Here is a 24402-nt window from a genome sequence, read left to right on the forward strand (position 1 = left end):
TGGGCAAGTCCACAATATAAAACAGATAAGACACCAAGCTGTTTGGGGGAGGGGGAGTGTAGTACCTATTAGGACCCCTGAGCTCTGCAGGAGCTACCACCCACCAGTGTACTGCAAAAAGGTGACCTCTACCCACTGGAGTAGGTGACCTCTAGTGCCACTCCAGCTATAGGCTGCTACAATGTATTAATATAAAGACTGGGCTACAATGTTGCCATTTAGAGACCTGCCAGTTTTCTACATCCCTATCAAGAGCCTGAGAGACTTGTGTGGCATTAGTGCTCAAGTGGGCAAGCTGTGGGTGGCACCTACTGCCAATCTGATGGGATTGGCAAGTGCCTAGAAGAAAAGTAAAGGCATCTCTGGGTGTCTGTGAAGGCTCTCAAGGAGGGCACAAAGGAGGAAAGACCAACCCTGAATGTGGGCCCAGCTGGAACAAAAGAAGAAGCCCATTTCTCTGGCACCCCTTTCTCTGCTTCTGGGTTGCCCTGATGTGAGCTACTCTGGCTGACCTGGTTCTCCTGTCATGGCAGACTGGGATGTCCAAAACCGTGAGCCAAGTTAAATCTTTTCTCCTTTTTAAGTTGCTCCTGTCAGATATTTTGTTACAACAATGAAAAGCTAACAGTGGGCCATCTTCAAGTAGGAAGTAATCTATTGAGAAGTACATTACCACTACCAGTCCCTGGAGTAGGAGTGCCATGGTCTAGATCTGCCCCTTCTTGGTTGTATGCCCTGAGAAAGATGTTTATCCTATTCGTGCCTCTGTTTCTCTTCTGACACATAAAGACACTCATAGTTTTGTGCACTGTGTATTCAGATGCTGATGCTCACATGCTCAGAGACCTGGTTGCAGTCTGGATGTTGCCATTGTCAAGTTTCTCCTGTCTCAATGCTGTGTATAAACTGTTCTCTATCACCTCTATTGGTTAATAAAGATCTGATCGGCCAACAGCTGGGCAGGAGAGAATAAGGTGGGACTTCTGATCCCAGGGAGAGGGTCTCTAAGGGAGACCAGAGAAAGAGCAATTTGCCATGAGGATTAACCATGAGGTTGCAATGAGAGAGTCACCATGAGAGGACAGGTGAAGCAGGGGCAGCCAGAGCAAGACTAAGATGGCAGGTAACACCACGTGGCTGGGAAGTAGACCAGGCTAGCATAACTCATAACTTGGGTTAGAATAACTCAGCATCTGCCCAGCTATAGTGCAAGAGGCTCATTAATAAATATACCAGGTCTCCAGAAATTTCTACCCATCAGTGTACCTTCAAAGAGGTGACCTCTACTCACTGGAGTAGATGACCTCTAGTGCCATTCCAACTATAGACTGTGACAATGTAGCAATTTAAAAAGACTGTGCTACAGTGTAGCCATGTAGAGACCGTACAAGTTTCCTACATCCCTATCATGAGCTTGGGAAACCTTGTGTAACATTAATGCTCAAGTGGGGAAGCTGTGGGTGAGACCTACAGCTTATTCCTACCATCATTTCAGAGCAAGAGCAGGTATAGAAAAACTATTTTTACGTTTGGCACCCAACCTGTGGCATATAATCCCGGCTCTGCCATCCACTCTCCTTGCTACCAACCCCCACCCCACCAGAGTACAAACTCCCCATCTCTCCCTCCATTCCCAGTGTGTTCTCTCTGCCCTCCTTGATTCTGACCTGCAGCCCAGACCAAAGCATGGAAGGAGACTCTTTAGAGTGAAAGGCACGTAGGTAACTAGTAAAAACCATGGTACCATGACTGTACCTTCTTTGGCTGTAAAGGCAAGGGGCTCTTGGAGGCATTGAAACTCAAGATAGGCTTTGTCGTGCTGATGCTCCAGAAAACAATGTCCCCATTGTAGGAAGAGGTCCCGAGGAACTGATTCTGATACTTGTCCATGCTCAGGATGTCATCTGTGTGGAAACTCTGCCAGTGGTAGCAGGAGAGCGCCTGTGTGATCTTTTGGAACCTGTGCACACGGCCAGAGGTAGAAGGGCCAAGAGCTCACAGGCTGCAATGCTCTTTGGAGGAAACCACAGCCTTTAGGATTCAGAAACTAACTCAGAGCAGTGCTATCTCGGGAGGTGCAGGGGTCGGGGGGAAGCTTGTTTAAAGGCCACCCCCACTGACATCCTAAGCATCCACTATGAGCCACATAAAGGCTCTGCTCTTGAGTTTTACAAATAATGAGTCTTAATTCAGCCCCTGACTTAAAGGTTCAGTTTTAAACAAGGGAAAGAGACAGATGTGACCAGGCCTCCTGTATATGTTGGTCCCTCTTCCTGGAATGTGGGTTCCACCCCAAGTGCTTCCCTGACACCCCTCCTGCTCATCCTCAGCTCATATCTCCCCCTGGGCCTCCCTGACTAAGCTGACCATACCCAAATCCTAACTAAGGTTTCTGTTCCTCACAGGAACCCCTGCTCTTTCCCCATAGCCATCAATATAATCTACTCGAATATATAATTAATATAATATAATATAATCAAGTCGTCCTACTATTTAATAGAATCTGAGTGTTTGTATACAGCCAAAATTCCTATGTCAGAACCTAATCCTCAGGTGAGGAATGGAGCCTTGGAGGTGGGGGTGGGAACATCTGGTCACGAGGACAGAATTCTCATGAACTGTATGATAAAGAGGCCAAAATAGATCCTTCACCCCTCCTCCGACACAGAGACTGCAGCACGATGATGATTCTTTTTGTTTGTTTGTTTGTTTGTTTGGTTTGGTTTTTCGAGACAGGGTTTCTCTGTATAGCCCTGGCTGTCCTGGAACTCTCTCTGTAGACCAGGTTGGCCTCGAACTCAGAAATCCGCCTGCCTCTGCCTCCTGAGTGCTGGGATTAAAGACGTGCACGACCACACCCAGCTGGTGATTCTTTATAAATGAGGAAAAGGCCCTCACAAGACTCCACGATGCCATAGCAGCCTAAGTGACTAAGATAGAAACTACACTGAGGAATGAAGTGCTCTTGTAACAGATATCTAAAACTGCGCAGGTGACTTTGAGGGAACAGGTAGACAGAAGCTGGAAGAATGCTGAGACACGTGCCAGGAAAGAGGAGAGCTATAGGGAAAACCCTAGTGGAGATATAGCTCAGTTGATAGAGTACTTGCCTAGCCCTGGGTTTGATCCCATGCACTGGGCATGGTGGTAAGGGCTGTAATCCCATCACCAGAGTGGTGAAAGCAAGATCAAACTCCAAAGTCATCATCACAGGGAGTTCAAGGCTAGCTTGGCTACAGAAGAGACAGAGAGGGGGAAAGGGGAAGAGAGAGAGACAGAGACAGAGACAGAGAGACAGAGACAGACAGAGAGAGACAGAGACAGAGAGAGACAGAGAGAATGAATTCCTCCAGTGCTGGAGAGGGAACCCAGGCAAAACATGCACTCTACCACTGTGTTATACTTCTAGCCCCATCTTTCTATTACCTACGTGATCCTTAGTTTCTGGTAACTATATGGATGGCAATGACCATTCTGATATCTCAAGTAGAAATGAGGAGCCTGCTGCTGGAAACTAGAGGCAGGCAGAGCTATCCTTGGTACAAAGTGACAAAGAACTTGTCTGGGTTATGTTTACATTCTAGTGCTTTGTGGCTAGCAGAGCCTGCAAGCCATGAGACCAGGTATTTGTTTGGCTGAGGGAAATAATTTTAAAACACAACTGTTGAGCAAAGGGCAAGAAAGTCCGGGATTGCTACACCGTGGCAGAGCATTAGCCTAGCACATACAGCGGTGCTTCATCCAGTAGCACCACAAAAGGATGGAGGGCAGAACGTAAGGTTTGAGACCTTTTCCTCTCAGCCTTTATGTATGGGAAGGAAAGATGAGCCTGTCAGGGTATGGTCCAGAAGGTTAGATGAGAATACTGTGGGTCAGCCACTTGACAGAAGCTGGGTCCAGTGTCCTGAGACCTGTGGTTCTCAACCTGTGGGTCACAACCCCTTTGGCAAACCTCTATCTCCAGCAATATTTTTTTTTTCAGTTTCCATCTGCCCTTTTAATGCTGGCAGATCCACCCCACAGCTGTTTATCTCCAGAAACATTTACACTATAATTCATAACTAGCAAAATTACACTTATGAAGTAGCAACAAACATAAGTTTATGGTTGGGGGTCACCACAACCTGAGGAACGTGTTAAAGGATCACAGCATTAGGAAGGTTGAGAATTGTTGCCTAAGACAATGCAAGCATGACTCTAAGATCAATTCAGACATTTGAACCAACTTTCCTGCTGCTAAAGAAAGGGTTTCAGAGAAACCAGGGTCACCGTATGTTAGACCTCAGCACCCCCTGCCCTCACCACCACACTTCCTCTCATCCCACACTGTGGTAGCATGCTCTTTGGCCATGCCATTCATAGCTCCTGAGGGCAACACACCAGCTATACCAACAGAGATAGGAAAGCTTGGCTGCTCCCATCATCTAGATTCCAGTGGGCAGAGTCATGGGGTCAGAACTACAGACCCAGGGAGCCACAGGACCCATGCAGGGAAGAGAACTATCCAACGGTGTCACCTGGACCTAGGACCACCACAAGGGCACAGCTTCCCAAAGCCAGGAAGCAGGTCGTCTGGAAGCTTACATGTCCAGCTCCTGCAAAACAGAGCCTCTACCTCAGGAGCCTTGTAGGCAGAGCTTCAAGAAAGAGGGTTGTTTTGGAGTTGTAAAATGACTCAGTGGATAAAGGTGCTTGCTGCCAATTGTGACATCCTGAGTTCAATCCCTGGTATCCACATGGTAGAAATAACAAACGGACTCCCACCATTATCCTCTGACCTCTTCATGTGTGCCATGGCATACATACTAGATAGATAGATAGATAGATAGATAGATAGATAGATAGATAGATAGATAGGGTGGGATTGGAGGATGGGTGCACGGATGCATGGATGCATGCATGGATGCATGGGTGGGTAGGTAGGTGGGTGGGTGTTTGATGTATCTAAACTTCCTTTTGATGAGTTTTAGACTCATTTGGGATCTGCCGTTCCTTTCTTCCCTCCTATCTCCATTCATCTGCCCTGTACCCAGCTCACTGTTGGACTCTGGAACTACATAGCCAGTCCATGTCACATGTTTATAGCCAAGAGAGAATTTGCCTCAGGATGAATGGTCCACTGGGTCTCATCCACATCTAACTTAAATATTTAGATGAGACTTTGGACTTAAATATTTCAGTCGATACTAACCAAATGTTACCCTCAGTACCACCCTGCTCCCCCACCACTAGTTGCTGGCCCATCCCTCCCCCTCCCTCCTGTTTCTGTTTCTTGGGGGAAGCATCAGCTCAGAGATGATCACGTAGCTCAGTCATTCGGGTGGGGGGGGGGGATAGGGGTGGTGATGGTGAAAAGAGCCTGACTTGCATGTGAGGACATTAACTTTGGAGAGCTGGAGGTAGAACATTATAGACTGAATTTTTTTATCCTCTCCAATTCATGTATTAAAACCTAACTCCCAGTGTGAGTGCATTAGGTCAAGCCTTTGGAAGGTGGTGAGGCCACGTGGGCGGAGCCCTCTTCAGTGGAATTATAGCCCTCAATTCTTCTATCAGGTAAATATATAGGAAAGGAAGAGCTCTAGGAAACAGGAAGCGGTCTTCACCAGAAGCCAAACTTGCTTCTTAGACTCGTGTTTAGACTGCCCAGCATTCAGGACAGTAGGAAATAGATCCCCGTGCCTCGTAAGCTACCCGTCGATGGCATCTGTTATAAGAGACTGCAGTAATTCCTCCGCAGATCGATAAGCTGCCTGTGGATGGGGGCTGTCGTTCTTGCCATGGCTGTTAGCAGCAGAAAGCACCTCACCACGTGCTAAGTGAGCAGATGGGTAAAGCGGTGGTTGGCAGCTCCAGGGTAGCGGGTCCCCTGGCAGCTACTGCAGCTGCTCAGAGTAAGAGGTGACACCCAGCAGCCGGACCAGAGCCTCCCCATTCTCCCTTGCTGCTCACGTGAAATTGGTGATTCTCTTACTCCACCCAGTCGTGTAGAACACTTTGTTCATGTGGACAATCCCACTAATCTGTTGGAGAAAAACAGAAAGAAAACAGAGCTCTCGACTCCTGGAGTGCATGGCCTTTGTGCCCAGGTGCTTTCCTAAACGTACCCGTCGGAAAATCAAAACTCAACGAGGCTGAGAATTCCCAGAGTCCAGGCCACTGGCCAGCTTTCAGGGTTTCTGCTAAGTATCTAACCGAAAAAAAGCTAGAGACCATCAAACCTGATATATCTGAAAGAGGCGGATAATGTGGGTGCCTGTGTCCATCTTACAGAAGAGATTTTTACAGAAGAGATATGCACTCACATACAAATGGAAGCCAGTGTAGATTTTCAGTTACCTTCCACTTTGTTTGGGGCAAAGGGCTCTAGCTGGGAACTGGAGCTCACCAATTAGGATAGCCTGGGGGTGGGGAGGGGAGACAGCAAACCTCAGGAATCTATCTGTCCCCACCTCCCCAGTCTTGGGATTAGAAGCCTATGGCTCCACCCTCAGCTTTTTATATGGAAGCTGGGGATCAAACTCTTCCACCAGCTGAGCTTCTCCCTGGCACCCTCACCTCTGGCTTCCTGACCAAATCCTCTTTCTGCACAGGTTAAAGGAAGGGGGCTCAAGTCCCTAAGTGACACTTAACTGCTGGCTTCACTCTAGGCTATATCCATTAACTTTTCCTAGAACCCTAACACGTATGTTCTGCCTCAGGCTGTCCAAATGTTCAGAAATTAGACCAACCTGGACGATAGAAGGATTTCTGGTGATGAGATACAAGCCAGAATGCCTAGGGAGCTTGGGAAACCATTTCCCTTACCTCTGGCAGAAGGGACATATGGCTACCTGTGTCACCTACCAGCATATCAGTGCCCATGCTGACCTCCAGGCTCCCTCCGTCGCACAAGTGCATGTTACACATTTCTAAGTCCATCCTAGCCCTTCTCACTTCCCGGGCTTTCCTCCTCACATACATATTTGTTCTCTTTATAATGGCAAGTTCCATCCCCTTTGGCCTACTCCCTCCCCTCCCCTCCTCTTTCTTCTTCTTCTTCTTCTTCTTCTTCTTCTTCTTCTTCTTCTTCTTCTTCTTCTTCTTCTTCTTCTTCTTCTTCTTCTTCTTCTTCTTCTTCTTCTTTCTCTCTCTCTCTCTCTCTCTCTCTCTCTCTCTCTCTCTCTCTCTCTCTCTCTCTCTCTCTCTCTCTCTCCCCCCACCGTCTCTCTTCTCCTCTTGCCCCATCTCCTCACTAAGCTCTGTGCTCTCATCTCCTGCCACCTGGTATCTCCACTATTCTCTCCCCCTTCCCTAGCCCTGGCCATGTCCAGTCTGCTGGCCATGTTCAGTCTACTTCTTTCTCTCTCTCTGCTCTGGACCCTTCCAGATGCCTCTGGCTGTTCTCATAGTAAAAACCTTAACCACACCATGAAGCAGTGGTGTTGGCATTTTCTTTACTGTGCCCCTCATATCATACACTTTCAGATAGAAGTGCACACGGGAACCTCCAAATCCAATACCCCCACTGTTAAAAACACAACCCAGAGCTCTGAGGTGCAGAAGAACAATATGCCCTTGCACATTTGAAATACAAGAGCAATTTGCATCTGTGGAACCCTCACTGGAGATGGGTGGACCCAAGGGCTCAGGCAGGATTGAAAGCAGGTAGCCTGGCCATGCCAAGCAGCCTCTCAGACACATAGAACACTGTGCAGCCCAGGGTCCCCAGGAGCCACTCCAGCTAACAGGCCCTCCTGACCTCCACTTTGTCCGGGTTGGGAAAGGTCATCAGGCACTCCCCGGTGTTGTAATTCCACATCTGCATCGTGCCATCACGCAAGCCCGTGAGCAGACACCTCTCCGACTGGTCCAGAGCCATGGCTGTCAGCTCACTTTCCTGGATGCCAGACACGGTTATCTCCATCCTCTTCTTGCCCGTGCTGATGTCCCACACACTCACTAGCCCCTGGAGGCAGCCACTCACCACCTGTAGGCATAGCACATACAGGTGCCCTCACTCACTGAATGGCAGTAAGTACATAGTGGGGCCTCTCCCCTCCATTTCCCCAGCCTCACCCCTGCAACCTGTGCCTGAAAACAGACCTTCCCAGGCTCTATATCACAAAACCGCAGCTACTGCTCTTTTTTTAATGGAATCAATTTCATAAAGCCCCCATTAACTCAAAACTGGCACTTGAGAACTCAGGTTCCCAGGACAGACAGGAGAGCCACACCTACGTTAAAGAGTACACTACGCTAATCAGCTGCTTAGAACTTCATGATTGTGGAATGCCACACACCCAAATGGTCCTGGGCTACCTTGAGTTCCCTTGACAGCCATTCACTGCCCACCTCCATGTCTGAGGAAGCATCTTTCGCCTGCGCTAGCTTAGCAGACCAGCAGCGTTCATTGACCCTAAGTCTGAGGAGGACATCAGATAGCATCTGAGACCAACAGCAGCGCTTCCTACTTTCCTACCCCGCTCCCCTCCCCGATGCTCCAGCCAATATATTTGGGGAAATGCCTTGGCTTAAGGCTTGCTTTCATCCTGTGACTATAAACACTCATGCAAACACTTCAACATCAGAACATGTAATTAGGGGCAACCTAAATCCATGTTCCCAGACCGCAGTAATTCATATTTGGTTTCATACTCATATTCATCTTCTTCCCAGTGGGTGAGCATAGTTAACATCGACACACTCATCACTCTCTCCAGAGGAAAAGAACAGTGTGGTATAGAGAAGATGCATGCCAGAGCACCTTTAGTCAGGACCACAGTGGGAGAGAGAAAGCCAAGCAGAGGACAGGCTCCTGGGAAGAACAGAGGAGACAAGACAGCTGTGGTTCACTGCCTTCATCCTGCTCCAAGGCCTGTGAAGCTGAGAAGAGCTGGGTGTGCTTACAAAAAAAAAAAAAGTTTTGTATCCCTGGAGAGTCCTAAGGCAGCTGAACACAGAGACAGTGATGCTAGGAGCCAGACAAGACATGCCACTGGGAGTGGACAGAGCCTACAGCCTTTCCATCCACGCTCTTCAGAACATTCTATATGCCCAGCTTCCTGCCCACACTGACCCATCTCCTCAGCCTAGGGCATAGGCTGCTGTGCCCTTCCCATAAGAAACGGACTACAGCTTCCTTAAGGTGGTACTCTAGGGTGGTGGTGGCTTACAGGGTGGCAACCTTGAGGGACAGCCCACACCAGTGTCTGTTTCCATGCTAAGAGACCTGCCTGCCCAGAGCTCATCTAAGTGGCAGCTCCCAGTAGGGGTGCTCAGAGGGGTCAGCAATCCAGTGACCAGATCAGAGCTCAGTCAGATTCCATGCCAACCAGTCTGCCAGACTTCCTCATGTCAAGAGCGCTAACCACTTCCAGAGTGCATGTGAGCTAACTGCTACTTGAATGCCCACTCGGGCACATGGAGAGATCTGGGTCCTGATGCTGTCTGTCCCTGGTACTCTTCCCAGCTGAGGCTAGCCCTGCCCGCTCACCTGCTTAAAGATCTTGCTGTAGAGGACTGCACACAGGGGTGTGTTGTGAGTCGTCATCCTCCCTGTTTTCAGGGGGCCCTGGGATTCCAAGTATCCTCTGAGGATCCCAATCTGTGGTGTGAGGGAGAAATTGACAGCTGAGCAGTCAGATAGACTAAGGCCTTGAGGAGAAACCTACAGAGTTTATGACGTCAAGACATCCCGTACCCCAGGAGGTTTCTCAGCAACTCAGAATTCTGTTGAGTCTCCTATCTCACTCCAAGGTCTCTATTTCCAGGCCTGGGATTCCCTTGTGTTCCAATACCCCTGAGGCCCAAGTCCATGGTCCCCTCACCTTCTGAGGGGCTAAATCTTTACTCTGGTGTTTCCTTTGTAACCAGCTTGGCAGACATGAAGATACTCTGAAGAGACCCTTGTGTCTTTCCATCTGGCTATGGGACTGTTGAAACTATAGACTCTTGAAAAAGGAGAATTTCCCCAGGATCTCATGCATGGAGAAGGAAGGATGCCAGCGAGCAGGGGGACTTGCCTCCTGGGAAAGAGCTTCCGTGGAGTTTTAACAACTCCTTAGATCACCTTACAGGATGAACCTGGAGTCCAGACAGTAAGGGGTCAATGGTGGGTGCGACCACACCTTCAGGGACTGTTTAGATACGCACACCCTTGGCCCTCTATTGAAACTTGGATCTCTGCAGGACCTCAAAAATGGAGCTGAGGGGTTTTCTGGACCTTTTTGTCCCTCTTCCCAACATGGCCACACCAAATAAATCTTCTTTTTCTTTTTTCCACTATTCAATTGGCTCTTTTTAACTAGCTTGTTGAGGACCTGACTCAGCACAGATTGTGACCCACAAGTCCAGTAACACTCAGGAAAGCCTCTGTGACCAGTCCAGCCCCAGCTCAGAGGATACTTCCCGTGCCTGTGACTCCAACACATGGCCTTGCCTTTCTACTGAATTAACTTTACCTGAGTGATACACTCTCACATCCCCACAAAGCTGAGGGTTAAATGATGTCATAGCCCCACCCAGACCAGGATGATTGGAAATGAACTTCAAAAAAATGCTAACAGCAAGCCCAGCACTCAGCAGAAATGTTAATACCCACCCTTCTTTTAATACATGCACTGCAAAGGGGGAGAGCCAGCCATGTGCACAGAAAGACATCTGTGACCCTTGACAGAGTGGGCCAGCTAGCATGGGTACGTGGCCTCGGTGAATCTCCTGACGCTTATCCTCCACTGGGCTCCCACGTGGCACCAGGCCCCACCGTGGCTCTAGAGCCAATACTCCCCTCTTGCCATCGTCAGGGTCAAGGCAGACCCTCAGGTACCAGAAAGGTCATAGCTCACAGACACTCTTCCTGACAGTTTTCTCCCAGGCGCTCCCTGCCTTCCTGGGGTTCATGATCACAACTGATGGAGCCAAAGGAGTGTGGAGGGATGACGGGAGAGTTGGAAGGACACATGAGTGGGGATGGAACAGGGGCGGTAGGGGTAGAGAAGAGAATGGGCTGGGGCCCAGCTCTCAAGGAGGCTCCAGAGTCAGAGCCTCACAGGCTCCAGGGCCAGCTCAGCACAGAGCAGACCCTGCCAGCTCTGCCCGACTCCTGGGATGCCACTCACATTGTAGGTGCTACAGATGAGGGTGCTGCTTCTGAAGAAGTAGGCGCTGGTTATGGGGCAGTTGCCCAGGGGAAAGAGCTTTCCGCAGAAGGACTGGAGGCACACATAGTCCTGCAGATCCCACACTCGAATGTTCTGTAGGGGATAGGTAAGAGGCAGGAGGGTCTGCAGGTGCAGCCAGCACCCTAGACCCCGGGGATGCCCCTGTGAGCAAGGCCAACCATGTATAAAGTGCCTGCTGCTGCCACAGCCCTGCCCAAAGAGGCTAAACTAATGCCCCGGAACTCCAGGTCCTAGTGAGAGTCAGAACAACACTCTTGCCTCCACTTTCCTAAGCACCTGTGTCCTGCCTGGACCCCTAAGCTCAGCAAGCTAAAGGCAAAGAGAGCAGGCAGCCCACATCCTACCTCAGGCCTTCCCTTGCTCCCCAACTCCAGGACAGTTCTAGACTACTCAGAGCTGGGCTCTGCCCCTCCCCCCCCCCCGCCCCAAGGCAGCTGGAGACTCGTGGCCACCACTGTGACTCTTCTAGGGCACCTCCCTGTGGGCTTATAGCATAGTGTGAGCCCAGGGACAGGACTCAATACTGGCCAAACTACATTATCCCTGCATAGTGAGTGTCTCTTCCCAGGGAACAGAGATAGAGGTAGTGGGGACAGAGGGTGACACCTTGTCCCTAGAAATGCTGATCAGGATGCTGGCATTCTTGCTGTTCACAAGGAGGTGTGTCACCGATGTCTGGTGTCCCTTCATCAGCCACACAGGCTTTTTTGAGACCAGGGGGTTCCACAGGCGGATGTGGGGGTCATAGCCACCAGTTGCTGGAGTCAAGAAATGAGTATCAGTCATCAGGTCCTACACTGGAACCTTCTTCCAGGGCCAGGTCCCGGACTCCAGCCAGAGTTGGCAGCTGGGGAATGTCACTGTGATCTGTCACTGTCCCTTTCACCCCTTCCTGTCTCCATCTCTGACAGGGCCTGAGTCACCCCACCTCCCAGTGATGTAGATCAGAAGCAGAGGAAGCCAGACAGAGGCCAGGTGCTACAGAGCCTTGTCGTTGGCTCTGAAAATCCCCAGGCTGCTGCCACCTGCACCTCAACTCTGCTTCCGGGGAAACACAAAGATTACCTACCCAGAAAGTTCCTGTCTGGACAGTAGTCAAAGCAAAGAATTCCTTTTCTTAAATTCAGTGATGATAACCTAGGATAGAAAAATCAAGAAGGGAGGCCCCTGGGCTGAGGGAAGCCACAGGGCAGAGAGCAGCAGCCTGGGCCTGGGGCGGGAAGGAGCTCGATGCTCGGTGGGGAGGTAGTCACTATCTCTCCACCCCAAAGAGAGACCCCAGACCAGCCCAGTTGCTCACCCACCGCTGCTAGTAGAGTAGCAGGTACCCAAATCAGTAGCTCATGGGAAGGGAGGCATCCACCCTTTAGGAAGAAAAAGCCCCAAACACAAGCAAGTCTTTCCACCTGTAAAAGCATTTTGCAATGCTGGGCGTGGTGGCACACGCCTTTAATCCCAGCACTCGGGAGGCAGAGGCAGGTGGATTTCTGAGTTCGAGGCCAGCCTGGTCTACAAAGTAAGTTCCACGACAGCCAAGGCTATACAGAGAAACGCTGTCTCGAAAAACAAAACAAAATTTAAAAAGCATTTTGCATTGTTCCAAAAAACAAAGTTAACATGATTACACCTAGCACCCTCAGGCAAATATCTTCCAAGCAGTGTGACACATACAATAACAACAATAATAATAATAATAATAATAATAAAGCAGCCCTGGCCCACTGGCTCTGTGCCCTCGCTCTGTGTTGGGTGTCATCTCACAGGCCACCTGGACTCGCACATGCAATCTTCAAGAGCGCCATTGCCCTGCTGAGCTAAAGACACTAAGAACAAGAACCTAACCTGAGGGCACACAGAGGGAAGGGGACTCTGCCCTGGTAGATAAAACAGGAAATAGCTCAAGATATCCAGGAATGGAGAAGAGGAAGGGCTGAGCAGGGCTCAGAGGTCAGAGACACCCTGACAAGATCCCAAGGCTGTGGGGCCCCACACACAGGCCACCAAACTGTCTAAAGTTGGCTGGCTCTCCTTCACACCACGCCATGTTTGCTCTAGGGCCCCTTAGCCTCTGCAGCAGCTCTCTTTCTTTTCTCTCTTTCTCTTTCTTTCTTTCTCTCTTTCTTTCTTTCTTCCTTTCCTTTTTTGTTGTTTGTTTGTTTGTTTGTTTGTTCAGAACAGGGCTTCTCTGTGTTACAGCTCTGAACTTGCTTTGTAAACCAAGCTGGCCTCGAACTCCCGAGTACTGGGATCAAAGGCATGTACCACCACGCCAGGCTCCCCAAACTGTTTTTTAACCTCTATCCTTGCTTCAAAATTTCAAGAGCACATCAAAGCATGTATTTTCCACTCACTGGGAAGCCAGAGATCTGGGTCAATGAGATGGTTTAGTAAGTAAAGCCTGATGACCTAGGTTCGACCCTGGTAGGAAAGAACCGACTCCCCCAAGCTGTCCTCAAAAAAGGAAAGAAAGAAAGAAAGAAAGAAAAAGAAAGAAAGAAAGAAAGAAAGAAAGAAAGAAAGAAAGAAAGAAAGAAAGAAAGAAAGAAAGAGGGGGAGAGAGAGAGAGAGGGAGAGAGAGAGAGAGAGAGAGAGAGAAGAAAGAGAGCTGCTGCAGAGGCTAAGGTGCCCTAGAGCAGACATGGCGTGGTGTCCTCTGACCTCCACACTAGTACAGTGGTATATGCCAGCCTCCCTGTAATAAATCACAAAGGAGATGTCTCCCTCTGTGCACTTATGTGCCGAGAAGTGTTCTGGAGCAACAGTGACCAGGATAGAAGGACAGAAGGAATTATTTCAGAGTGACTCACTCCGCCAGCCCCTGCTCCTTGCCAGAGCTCAGGGTCACTGGGCTTCCTACAGACCTGGTCTCCAGGAGCAACGCACAGGAGCAAAGAGATGGATAGAGAAGGGAAAGACAGAGACCAACTATGAGGAAGGCTACAGGGGAAGCAACGGACGGCCAGGCAGAGAGGGGGAAACTGAACGAGCCTTGTGGACAGCTTCTCTGAGGAGGACGGTGAGAGGCAGAAGCCTGCAGGGTCATTAGAAACACCTAAGGGGAGCGCCCAGGGAGAGGCGAGGCTTCAGAGCCAGGGAAGCGCTAAGGGCTAGCAGGAGTGGTCCCAGGCAAGGTAGGTGGGGCCTGGACTATGAAGGGTTCATTCAGGGCCCCAGCAGGAGGAGATCTGCAGATGGCTGTGTATAGGGACAGGAGCCAGAGGGGACCTAGTGAGCAGTGACAGTGACTTCAGAAAGGTAGCAGTGGAGGTAATAAGCAGAGAGAAAGGAGAGGAAGCAGGGTGGGGCCCTTCACACACTCCACACCAGTTCCTAGAGCCCCAATCCCTGATCCTCTACCAGCCACTCCTGGCTTCAACCATGTCAAGAGCTCAGGTAAGACCAGCTACAATAAGTTGGTCCCTCAAGGCCCTCTGGGAAGCTAAAGTGGACTTCCTTCATAGGGCTCAGGTTTGGCAACTTCAAGTCTTACCTACAGTGGTTATTCTGCAAGTACAGGAGACAAGCCGGAAGCCAATAGTGCCACCTGCTGAGCAGAGGTGGTATTGCACAGTGTGTGTGTGTGTGTGTGTGTGTGTGTGAGAGAGAGAGAGAGAGAGAGAGAGAGAGAATGAATATGTGTAATACATCCTCTAACCTATCCCAAAATTAAATATTCCAACCAATTAGTATGAAAATGCAATTTAAAAATAGATTATTTTAGCCGGGTGTGGTGGTACACGCCTTCAATCTCAGCACTTGGGAGGCAGAGACAGGTGGATTTCTGAGTTTGAGGCCAGCCTGGTCTACAGAGTGAGTTCCAGGACAGCCAGGGCTACACAGAGAAGCCGTGTTTTTGGAAAGAAGAAAGGTGCTAGGAGTGGTGACACATGCCTTTGATCCCAGAGCTCAGAAGGTAAATTAGAGGCCAGCCTGGTCTACTTAATGAGCTCCAGACCAGCCAGAGCCACACAGTGAAACCCTGTCTCAAAAAATACAACATGTTTTAAAAAGAAAGAAAGGAAAGCAAGCAAGAGAAAGCGTGGGCTTTAGCTCACTGATGAAGTACTTGCCTAGCAAGCACAAGCCCTGTGGTTTGGTCCCCTGGCAACAAGGGAAAGACAGACTAAGAAAGCCAAACATAATGGCTCGTGCCTATGATCTCAGTGCTCAGGTGACAGGAGCAGGGATCCCAAGTTCAAGGCCAGCCTGAGCGACACAGCAAGACTCTGCCTCAAAAACCAAAACAGGAGACAGGGAGAGGCAAAGAAAGAAAAGCAAGAACACAGCCGGCAGAGAGCAGCAGAGGACCTGGGGCAGGAAGGGGCCTAAACTCTGGACCTGCGTATCTAGAGAGGGAAGATGAGACAGGTAAGAAGGAAAAGAGATCAGAATCAGCCTCCAGAGACCACGGTGAGGTGACCCTCTGGCTTCCTCCTGCCATTAAATGCAATAAAATTAAAATTTTTAGCTAGGCAGTGATAGCTCATGCCTTTAATCCCATCATGCCGAAGGCAGAAGCAGGCAAATCTCTTCGTTCGATGCCAACCAGGGCTACACAGAGAAACCCTGCCCCCTCCCCCCCAGAAAAGGAATCTAGAATGAAAAAATTATGTTGGAACTGTCTCAAAGAATAAATGTGCATTCGCATGAGGTTTTCTGCATCATGGCTTGCTTTGGAAGAGAAGACGGGCCTCTTGCTAACCTAATTAACTTATTCTGAGGTTGATGGTTTCTGTCGCTTGTTTTTACTATGTGGTTCAATATGTGCCACACAGAACATTATCCACTCAAGGCATCCCTGAGGTAAATGAGGTAGGCCCTGGCTTCACCCTTTCACGGGTGAGAAAACCGAGGGCCCCAGAGTGAAGTCACTCGCTCTCGCTACTCCAATCAGAAATGTTGAGCCCAGCCAGTGGCACAGGCCTGAAATTCTAGACTTTGCATGGTAGAGGCAGGTGGATTAGAAGTTCAAGACCAGCTCAGGTTACATGAGATCCTGTCTCGATGTCCCCTTCAAAAGAGAGGGGTAGGGAGAGAGGGGGAAGGAGGAAGAGAGAGAAAAGACAAGCCATGCCTTTAGTCTGCCTACTTAACAAATGCTGGGGTTGATTTGGTCTTTGTTGTTCATTTTTTATTAAATGGGTGGATAAAACAGACCTACTGGAGCCTGGCAGGTGGCTCAGTGGGTAGAGTCCTTGCCACACAAGCCTGAGGGTCTGGGTTTGAATTCCTAGAAGCCATGGACAGTTGGGCGTTGTAGTGCATATCTGTAATCCAGTCTTTCCACAGCAAGCTCTGATGCCGAAACAGGGGAACCTTCAGGAGCTCACAGACCAGCCAGTCTCAGAGATACAGTGGTCAACAACAAAGAGGCCTTTTCTCAAACAGTGGGAGGTGAAGACCAATAGCCAGGGTTGTCCTCTGATCTCCATATGTGAACTAAGGCATGCATTCCCCCCAAGACACACACGGGGAGGAGAGAAAGAGAGAGAGAGAGAGAGAGAGAGAGAGAGAGATGAAAGAGGCCCTGTTACCCTTTTGCCACTGGTAGAAATTCCAGAATCATTATTAAACAGAGAGCAGAGCTAGGTCCCACATCCACTGTCAGCCTAAGGAGACACAGGCTGCTTCCTGGGACCTAGCATGAATGAGCCTCAGGACATTGCCGTGCCGAAGAGACACTAACCCAGAGGCAAGTCTTCTCTCAGCAGGGTTAGCTGTGTGTAGCAGGGGGAAGCAGATCTGTTTAAGGCTTGCCTGCCATCTACCTCCCTCAGCCAGGTGCTCCTTACCTGGGTTTCTCAGGTTCTTTGCCTGGCAGTATTATCAGCACCAGAGAGGACTTCTCGACGGCTGAACACGAGGCCACGATATTCAGCTGTGGGATGTACTTGACCTGCTGGCACCAGTTGGGGTGGAGACCCTGGCAGAGAAAAATGGCTGTAGCAGGAGACCTCCTGGGGACAGTCAAGCTCCATATCCTGCCCCTGGAACATGGTCAGGGCCGGTGCCAGATAGGACTGGAGGTCACAAAGTCTATGGCCCTTGCCTTAGTGACCACAGCTTGGGCAAAGTGATGTGGCCCAAAGTCCTGGCCAGGTCTCATGGCCAAAGTGTCTGGCCCATCCCTGTCTCAGAAACTACTTAAAAAACACCAAGCCTGCTGTCATGTGGACTCCTGATTTTGGTTTTTTTAAGAGTCTCTTAGATTTAGAAGCTGAAGAGACTGGGTCATGATAATATCATTCTCCCAAGCAGGGAGAAAGCGTGAAGCTGAAATCAAGGGTGCCTGGGTCCCAGTCTGTCGTCTACTGACTACCTCCACTACAGAAGCCTGCATGTCTGGGTCCATTCCCACTCGGTATTTGTCAGAAGGGGGCAGAATACACACTCTGTCAGGACTATAGTAACAGAGATGGCACTCGGAGAGCAGAGAGGGCCGGCTGGCCCAGGCTCCCACTGCCCTCTGTGCAGACAAGAGTTTTTCAACTTGACACAAACCCTAGGAAGAGGGAGCCTCGGTTGAAGAATTGCCTCCATCAGACTGGCCTGGGGGACCATTTTCTTGATTAATGATTGATGTGAGAGGGCCCAGTTCACTGTGGGTGATGCCAGCCCTGGATAGTGGTCCTAGACTGTATAAGAAAGCAGGCTGAGCAAGTCATGGAGAGCAAGCCAGTAAGTAGCACCCTCCGTGGTTCCTGCCTCAGCTCCTGCTTGAGTTCTTACCCTGACTTCCCTCAATGATGACAGTGATGGAGTCCTGTAGGCCAAAGAAACCCTTCCATCCCCAAATCGATTTTGCTCAGTGTTTTATCTCAGCAGCAGAGAACAAACTAACAGGTCCACATTCTAGCCCTGGCTAGCACCTGTGCTTAGCCTTCCCATCTGGATAGACTGGAAACGAGACTCTAGACTGGGACGAGAACCGTGGACGGTGAACAACAGGGATGGGACAGAAAAATGAGATTATCAAATACTCAGTCATGCAAGCCACTGGGTTGGGTCTTATGCCACTCTTTCCTCCAACATCTGTCACAATAATAGAACCTAAGCCCGGGCACTGGATGAGGCCTGGGATGCTTAGTAACACCAAGGGTAAAGGACTTCCAGATGAAATGACCACGGATGAAAAGAGGAGGAAGGAGGCAAGCGTGGGGGTGCACGCAGCAACCCCGGCGCTTGAGAGATGGGGGTAGAGGGATCAGGTGTTCACAGACAGCCTGAAAACATGAACCCCAGTCTCAAAAAAAAAAAGGAAAAAGAAAAAAATGGGGGAGGGGGACTAGTGTGAGTAACGCTTCCTGTGAGGCTCCGGTTCCGTGCCCATTCCTCAAGTGTGTCCCGCTCAGCTCTGCCCTGACAGCCCCATTCCCTCATTCGTTCCTCAAATGTACCAGGAGTCACTGGGCCCTGGGCGCTGTTCAGGAGCTGGAGACAGGACAGAGAGCACAAGCCACCAAGCCCCTGTCCTGGAGGATCTGTCGCTGTGGAGAGGGTGACAGGACAAAGACAATGGGTAGAGACTTCAAAGCTGGGACTTAACCTCTTCTGGGGACAGGGCTAACAGCACAGGCAGCAGCAAAACATTAGGGCCTGAGGTAAAGGGATGAAAGAAAAGCCAAGCAGAAGACCTCTGCAACCCAAAGCAGCAGTATGTGCTAAGGCCCTGTGTAAGCAAGGGAGACTGTCTCAGCCACAAACGAAAAGAAAGAAAGCAGAGAACAAAAGAAGATGAGGATGTGGCTCAGTCAGTAGAGTGCTTGCCTAGCGTGCACAAAACCCCAGCCGGGTTCAATCCCTGGCACAAATGGGAGGGCACATGCCTGTAATAGCAGCGCTTGGAAGATGGGGGCAAGAAGATCAGAAACTCAAAGCCATCCTTGGACGCATAGCAAGTTCAAGGACAGCCTTGAATACGTGAGACTGGACTCCAGGGAGGTGGGAGGAGAATGAACAATGGAGCAAGTCAGGGGCTTGACCAGCTCGTGTCTGACTCTCAAGTTAAAGACTCGAGATGACTTCAAATATGACAAGAAGCCTCTGGGGTGACATAACTATACTCTAAGGCAGATTTCCTCTGCGTGCTGAATTAGCTAGCACTGCATGGAGAGAAGAGAGTGGGGAAGCCAATCAGCAAACCAGCAGCTGTCCAGATAAAGGTTACATTCTCTGCCTGGAGGAAGCCAACAAGGCAATGAGATTCAGAGCTAGCCCTGGGGCATATACACATATCCTGGGCCACCCTAGAGATATGTGGATAGGAAGCAATAGCTTCCTGCACTCTGTCCTTGGAGACCAAGACCCCAAGGGCTAAGGCTGGGCCTAGAGGGCAGATCCATCTGGGGCATTTATTTTTGAGTAAGTATGTGGATGATTACAGGCTAAGGGAAGACACAACTTACCTTCATTCGGAAGCTTCTATACAGAGGAGCCTTCTCATTTAAGAGCTTCTTCAGGGAAACAGTGATCCAGTGATCTGACAGGAAAACGGCCAGAGTGCTCATTAGCAACCTCTCCTCTGCCAGTTTAGATGACATCTTCACTGATGGGCATCTCCCGTTCCCGGAATGCCCGCCAACCAGGCCCTCCTGGGAGCCCCATGTAACATCATGAGCTCTCTGATGCATGTACCTGTTCCCCTGCTACCCAGCCTTCCCCTGCAAGCCCACAGTGCAACAGTGACCAGGGTCCATGCACTCTCGGGTGCTGCCATCTGAACAGGCTGGCTCGCCAAAAGTGAGTTCCAGAGAATGAACAGAGACTTCAGGCTGTCTTCACTCTGAAAGTGACCCGCTGGGGGCTTGCCATTGTGCCTCGGAATACATGGCCTCCTTGGCCAGAAAGCAAAAGTCCCAAGGAGTACAGCGTGCACACATGTATCATGAGCAAGTCAAACATGCCGTGCACCCCACCCACCCACCGACTGCCCTGCCCTTGTGAAAACACCCAGTCAGCAGCTGATGAGCCCCCAGGAAGAGCAAATGATAGAGATGGATGAGTCCAGGGGACATTTGTTGGGTCAGCAGCTGTTCAAGGAAGTAGGTTAGAAATGCTGGTCAGTTTGGCTTTGGGTCTGAAAGAAATTCCCAGGGACCATGGAGGAAAGACACTGGAGGGGATGGGTGTGGGGTACAGGGGAATCTCTACAGGCGTAAGAGGAAGCTTGGGGAAAAAAAAAGTCCTCAAGCTGGGGAGATCACTCAGTCTATAAAGTGCTTGCTACACAAGAAGGAAGATCCGACCTTAATCCCCAGAGCCCGCAAAAAGCACACTTGTTCCCAGAGCTGGGGGGTGTAGAGGGGCGGGCTCCTGGAACTTGGTGAGCCCAGGATCCTACTAAGAGGTCCTGTCTTAAAACACAAGATGGACAGTCCCTGGGGAACAATACCTGTGGATGGCCTCTGCTCTCCACACACATTTGCACACACACACATATGCATAAGCATCCAGAAAACACATGCACATATATATGTGAACGTGAATACACACAAAAGAAGCCCTGAACCAGATGAGATGCTGCTTGTGGCTGCTAACATGGGAAGCTGCAGCCTGACAACGTATACGGCCATCTCTCCCACTAAGCTATGAGGCCCTGGGATGCACTTTTTTGTACCCAACACTTATGTTATACACCCTACTGCAGAGCCAAAAGTTAGGTGTAGTTGTCCCTGCACGCATTTAAGTAAGGAGACTAAGGAGCAGAAAGGTTAAACAACTGGCTTCAGGTCACACAGAGGTAGCTCCATACTTCTTAGCTGTCTGTTCATTCCCTCTCACATTTCACCAAGTCTTCATGTTTGTTCCCAGCTGTCAATTAGTAGGTGGCTGGGAAGGGGTCTCACCCAACATTCTAGCCTAATCTTGTGTCTTCACCACTCATCAAAGAGATCACCACAACCCCTAAGCTAGTTTGTGCAGGGTGGCACAAACATGATGGGGACATGGCAGCCACCAGGGACTGACGGGACAAGGACAAAATGCTAGCTGGAAGTGTAGCTCAGTGCTACAAAGCTTGTCTTGCAGATCTTAGTTGCCACTCCCCAGCCTCAGGGTGTGTGCAAGTAGCTTCAGCTCACTAAACCTCTTAATGGGCAGTAACAAGTCACCAGTCCCCATGGGTGGAGATGACATACCAAGAGCTCAGCAGGCAACTGCTTATTCACCATGCTGCCAAGCCGGGTGGTCCCCGGGCTCCACCGCACCCACCTGTGGTCTTCCCAGCCTACTTTCACCCATTCAAAGATAGCTCAAAACCAGGCAGAGCAGAATCCCTCTCACCGCCATCAGCTAGGGCTCAGAGGACAGGAGGCATGTCCCAGGGTCCCAGCCTAGCACTGCATTTTCACAGGATGAGAAGGCTCCACAGCCTTCAGACCTCAACTGCAAAAGCTCCCACCTCACAAGACGATCCTCCAGCTCAGACCCTCTGGCCTTCTCCCCTAACCCCAGTGGGCAGGACCCCCTCTGAACTCCAAGGAACCTCCTTCCAGAGATTCAAAGCAGGGACAGGGAGGACAGAAATGCTCAGAGACCATGGGCCAACTTAGTACCCACATCTACCCACTCCCTGGACCTCTGCCCACACCTTTTACCCATGCCTACCCACTCCCTGGACCTCTGCCCACGCCTTTTAGCTAACCCCATTTGGAGGTCCGGGGAAGGATTTGTGGGTTGAACAGCCCACCAGCCACATTGTCAGAGATGAAGATGGTGGCATTGCCCTTGGTGTCCCCATAGCAGAACACAGCTTTTTGAAGGTCGGTCCTGGGGAGACATAAGGATAAAGCATGCATGTTAAAGGCAAGAGAAGACTAATCTCGGTAGAAGAAGGTTGTCCTTTCATCAGAACAAGAAACAGCAGCCTCCCCAAGTGAGTGGAGACTGTGCCAGGTCACTGAGTACTTGGGGTTTTATAGGGAAGAAAAGGGAGCTTTGGGGGTAGGAAGACTTTTGTCTGCAGACCTATTCTCTGCTTGCCTGAGCTCATGAAGAAGGTCCTCACCATGCTGGCATCCTTGCCAGGAGCTCTCCTGGGAGGTCCTGATGACACATTGACCCTTACCATTCTGCTCCTAACTGCCCACTGACAGGCCTGACAACATCAGTGTATCAGATATTCCTGCATGGAGTTTTTCAGGCTGCTTGAGGCATTTAGGCTATTAACTCTTCTGCCTGGCTCTTGTGCCAAGGCCCTGTCATCTTAGGGACAAGGACAGTTCTAACAGACTTCCAGCTTTGGTCTGGATCTCAACCCCAGTGCCAACCATACCCTAGTCATCACTGAACCAAACTTCAGGTTCTGTTTCAACCATTTTTACTTCCCAGAGACCTCAATGCAGCAGAGTGAGCCTCTGCTAACACTGGGTCGATAACAGGATAAGAAAGGGGCGGGGGAGGGGGGTGAGCAAGCATAATTCAAGAGTAGAGTGACTGCAAGACCCAGGGAGAGAATCAGGGAGGGACAATATAGGAACAGCATGGCAATGAGCTCAGAACCAGCTCTCCTAGTGCCTCCCTGGGGCCCCAGCCCCCTTCCCAGTGATGTGGTGGCTGCCAAGATCCTGTACCCATCTCCTGTGAGACTCACCAATAGTCCATGACCATGACACAGCTATCCAGATCAATAATGGTGAAGGCCCGGATACATTTGTAGCCACCAATGTCAAAGAACTCTGGGAAAGAGAGAAGAGAGGGACATACAGAGCCAAGAGTAGTGTTCCAGGCTCGGGAGGTACCTGGAGGTGGCAAGCAACCTCCCAGGACTCCCTGCCATCTCTCCGGCTCTGTAGCATACCCCACCCCAGCCCCCACAGCAATAAAGGCAGCAGACCCAAGCACAACTGCTAACCAAGCCAGACCCCACTGCAAACTACCCTCTCATCCCTACTGCATCCAGAACAAAACTCCAGTGCAAATCTCAGCCTGTAAAGTCCTACAGTCTCAGACCCTCCACAGCCCATGCTTGGTCTGAAGCCCCTGTCCAGTCACCAGGCTCTCAGCATGCCAGATTCTTACTACTGTATACGCATCAATGTCTTCCACTTCCGGGTCCTGCTCTGCCCACCTTGAATACCTCCCAGAACCCTTCCAGACCACCTCCATGACCCCTTCTTAGAACGGCCTCTCTCCCTCTTCAGCTAGGCCTGCTGACATTCTCCCACCTGGCTGGCTGCCTGTCAATCTCCCTCACCACCTCAAGTTTATTTCTCATTTATTTGAATATGGGAGCTACCTGGCCTGGCCTGACAGCTATGTGAGGGCAGGGAGCATGTTTGTGTAGCAACTGTGGAATCCTCAGCACCTAACACAGCACCCAGGACTCTCCTCTGCTGAGTGATCGTGGCTGTGATACACAAATAAAGGAACAAGGGCCGAGCCCTGCTTATGTGGATAGCAGGAAACTTCTGGTCCCTAAGACCTCCACTAGTCCGTGTGCGTGTGCGTGTGCGTGTGTGTCCTTTTAGGTGTTCAGAGAAGATAGAAACAAATACATCTCCTCCATGTCACTCAACACACCTTATCAGGGCTAGAGATAGGAACCCCCTTCCCTCAAGCAGATCAGAGACCAAGTAAGTTCATGACATTCAGGTGTATAGGAAGAACAGACTATAGAGTGGCTTTGTGCAGGCTCACACCATCTCTCACTGTCTGGTACCAGCCTGCCAGACTTTGATCTTCTGAAAACATTATTTTCATCTGAAGAGGTCAGCTCAGGGCATTTGGAAAATTCCACCAAACCCCAGAGCATAAAGACCCCTCCCTTCCTGGGAGGGAGAAGAGGTCAATGGAGCTCCCCTTCCTTCCTGGATTACATTCCTCAGGAAAACCGCAGGGCAGACCAACCATTGGCCACCTACAGACAAGGGAAGTCCTTGCCACCTCATCCCCTAAGGATCAATCAGTTTAAAAGTCATACTTTTCTGCCAATTACATTGTGCCTAGTGGCTATTGCTCTATTCTACCCCTGACAACTGTATAAAAACTGACCAAATGGGCTGCCCGAGGTCACCACCTCTCCTTTGGGTGCAGGATGACCCCAGCACACTGGAACAATAAATTCTTGCTTTTGCATCGATCCCTGGCCTGTGTTGTTCACTCGGGGTGGTAAGGGGGTGGTGATGGGGGTCCTGGTAGCTAAGGCTCGTCAGAGTCTTACACATCCTTTCCAAAACCTTCCATGGGGCCCTGACACATAGATGCTCCTGGTAAAAGCCCCTTACCTTGGAAGTCTTGCTCC

At 50.2% G+C, this 24402-nt stretch overlaps 1 protein-coding gene across 1 annotated transcript in view; it reads right to left on the minus strand.

Annotated features, from left to right (window-relative positions):
- Positions 1-24402, minus strand: part of Efcab8 (EF-hand calcium binding domain 8) — a 67575-nt gene that overhangs the window by 26375 nt on the left and 16798 nt on the right. The window contains exons 9-19 of the mRNA XM_021154642.1: positions 22753-22837; positions 21805-21929; positions 19568-19641; positions 16955-17085; positions 12232-12299; positions 11769-11920; positions 11100-11234; positions 9476-9586; positions 7742-7969; positions 5953-6023; positions 1756-1960 (exon numbers count right to left, since the gene is read on the minus strand). Of these exons, the coding sequence (XP_021010301.1) occupies positions 1756-1960; positions 5953-6023; positions 7742-7969; positions 9476-9586; positions 11100-11234; positions 11769-11920; positions 12232-12299; positions 16955-17085; positions 19568-19641; positions 21805-21929; positions 22753-22837 (1385 nt within the window). The remainder of the gene's footprint in view (positions 1-1755; positions 1961-5952; positions 6024-7741; positions 7970-9475; positions 9587-11099; positions 11235-11768; positions 11921-12231; positions 12300-16954; positions 17086-19567; positions 19642-21804; positions 21930-22752; positions 22838-24402) is intronic.

This window comes from Mus caroli, unplaced genomic scaffold (assembly GCF_978045245.1).
Source record: "Mus caroli unplaced genomic scaffold, Mus_caroli_1 scaffold_2, whole genome shotgun sequence".
In the NCBI taxonomy this organism is placed as follows: Eukaryota; Metazoa; Chordata; class Mammalia; order Rodentia; family Muridae; genus Mus; species Mus caroli.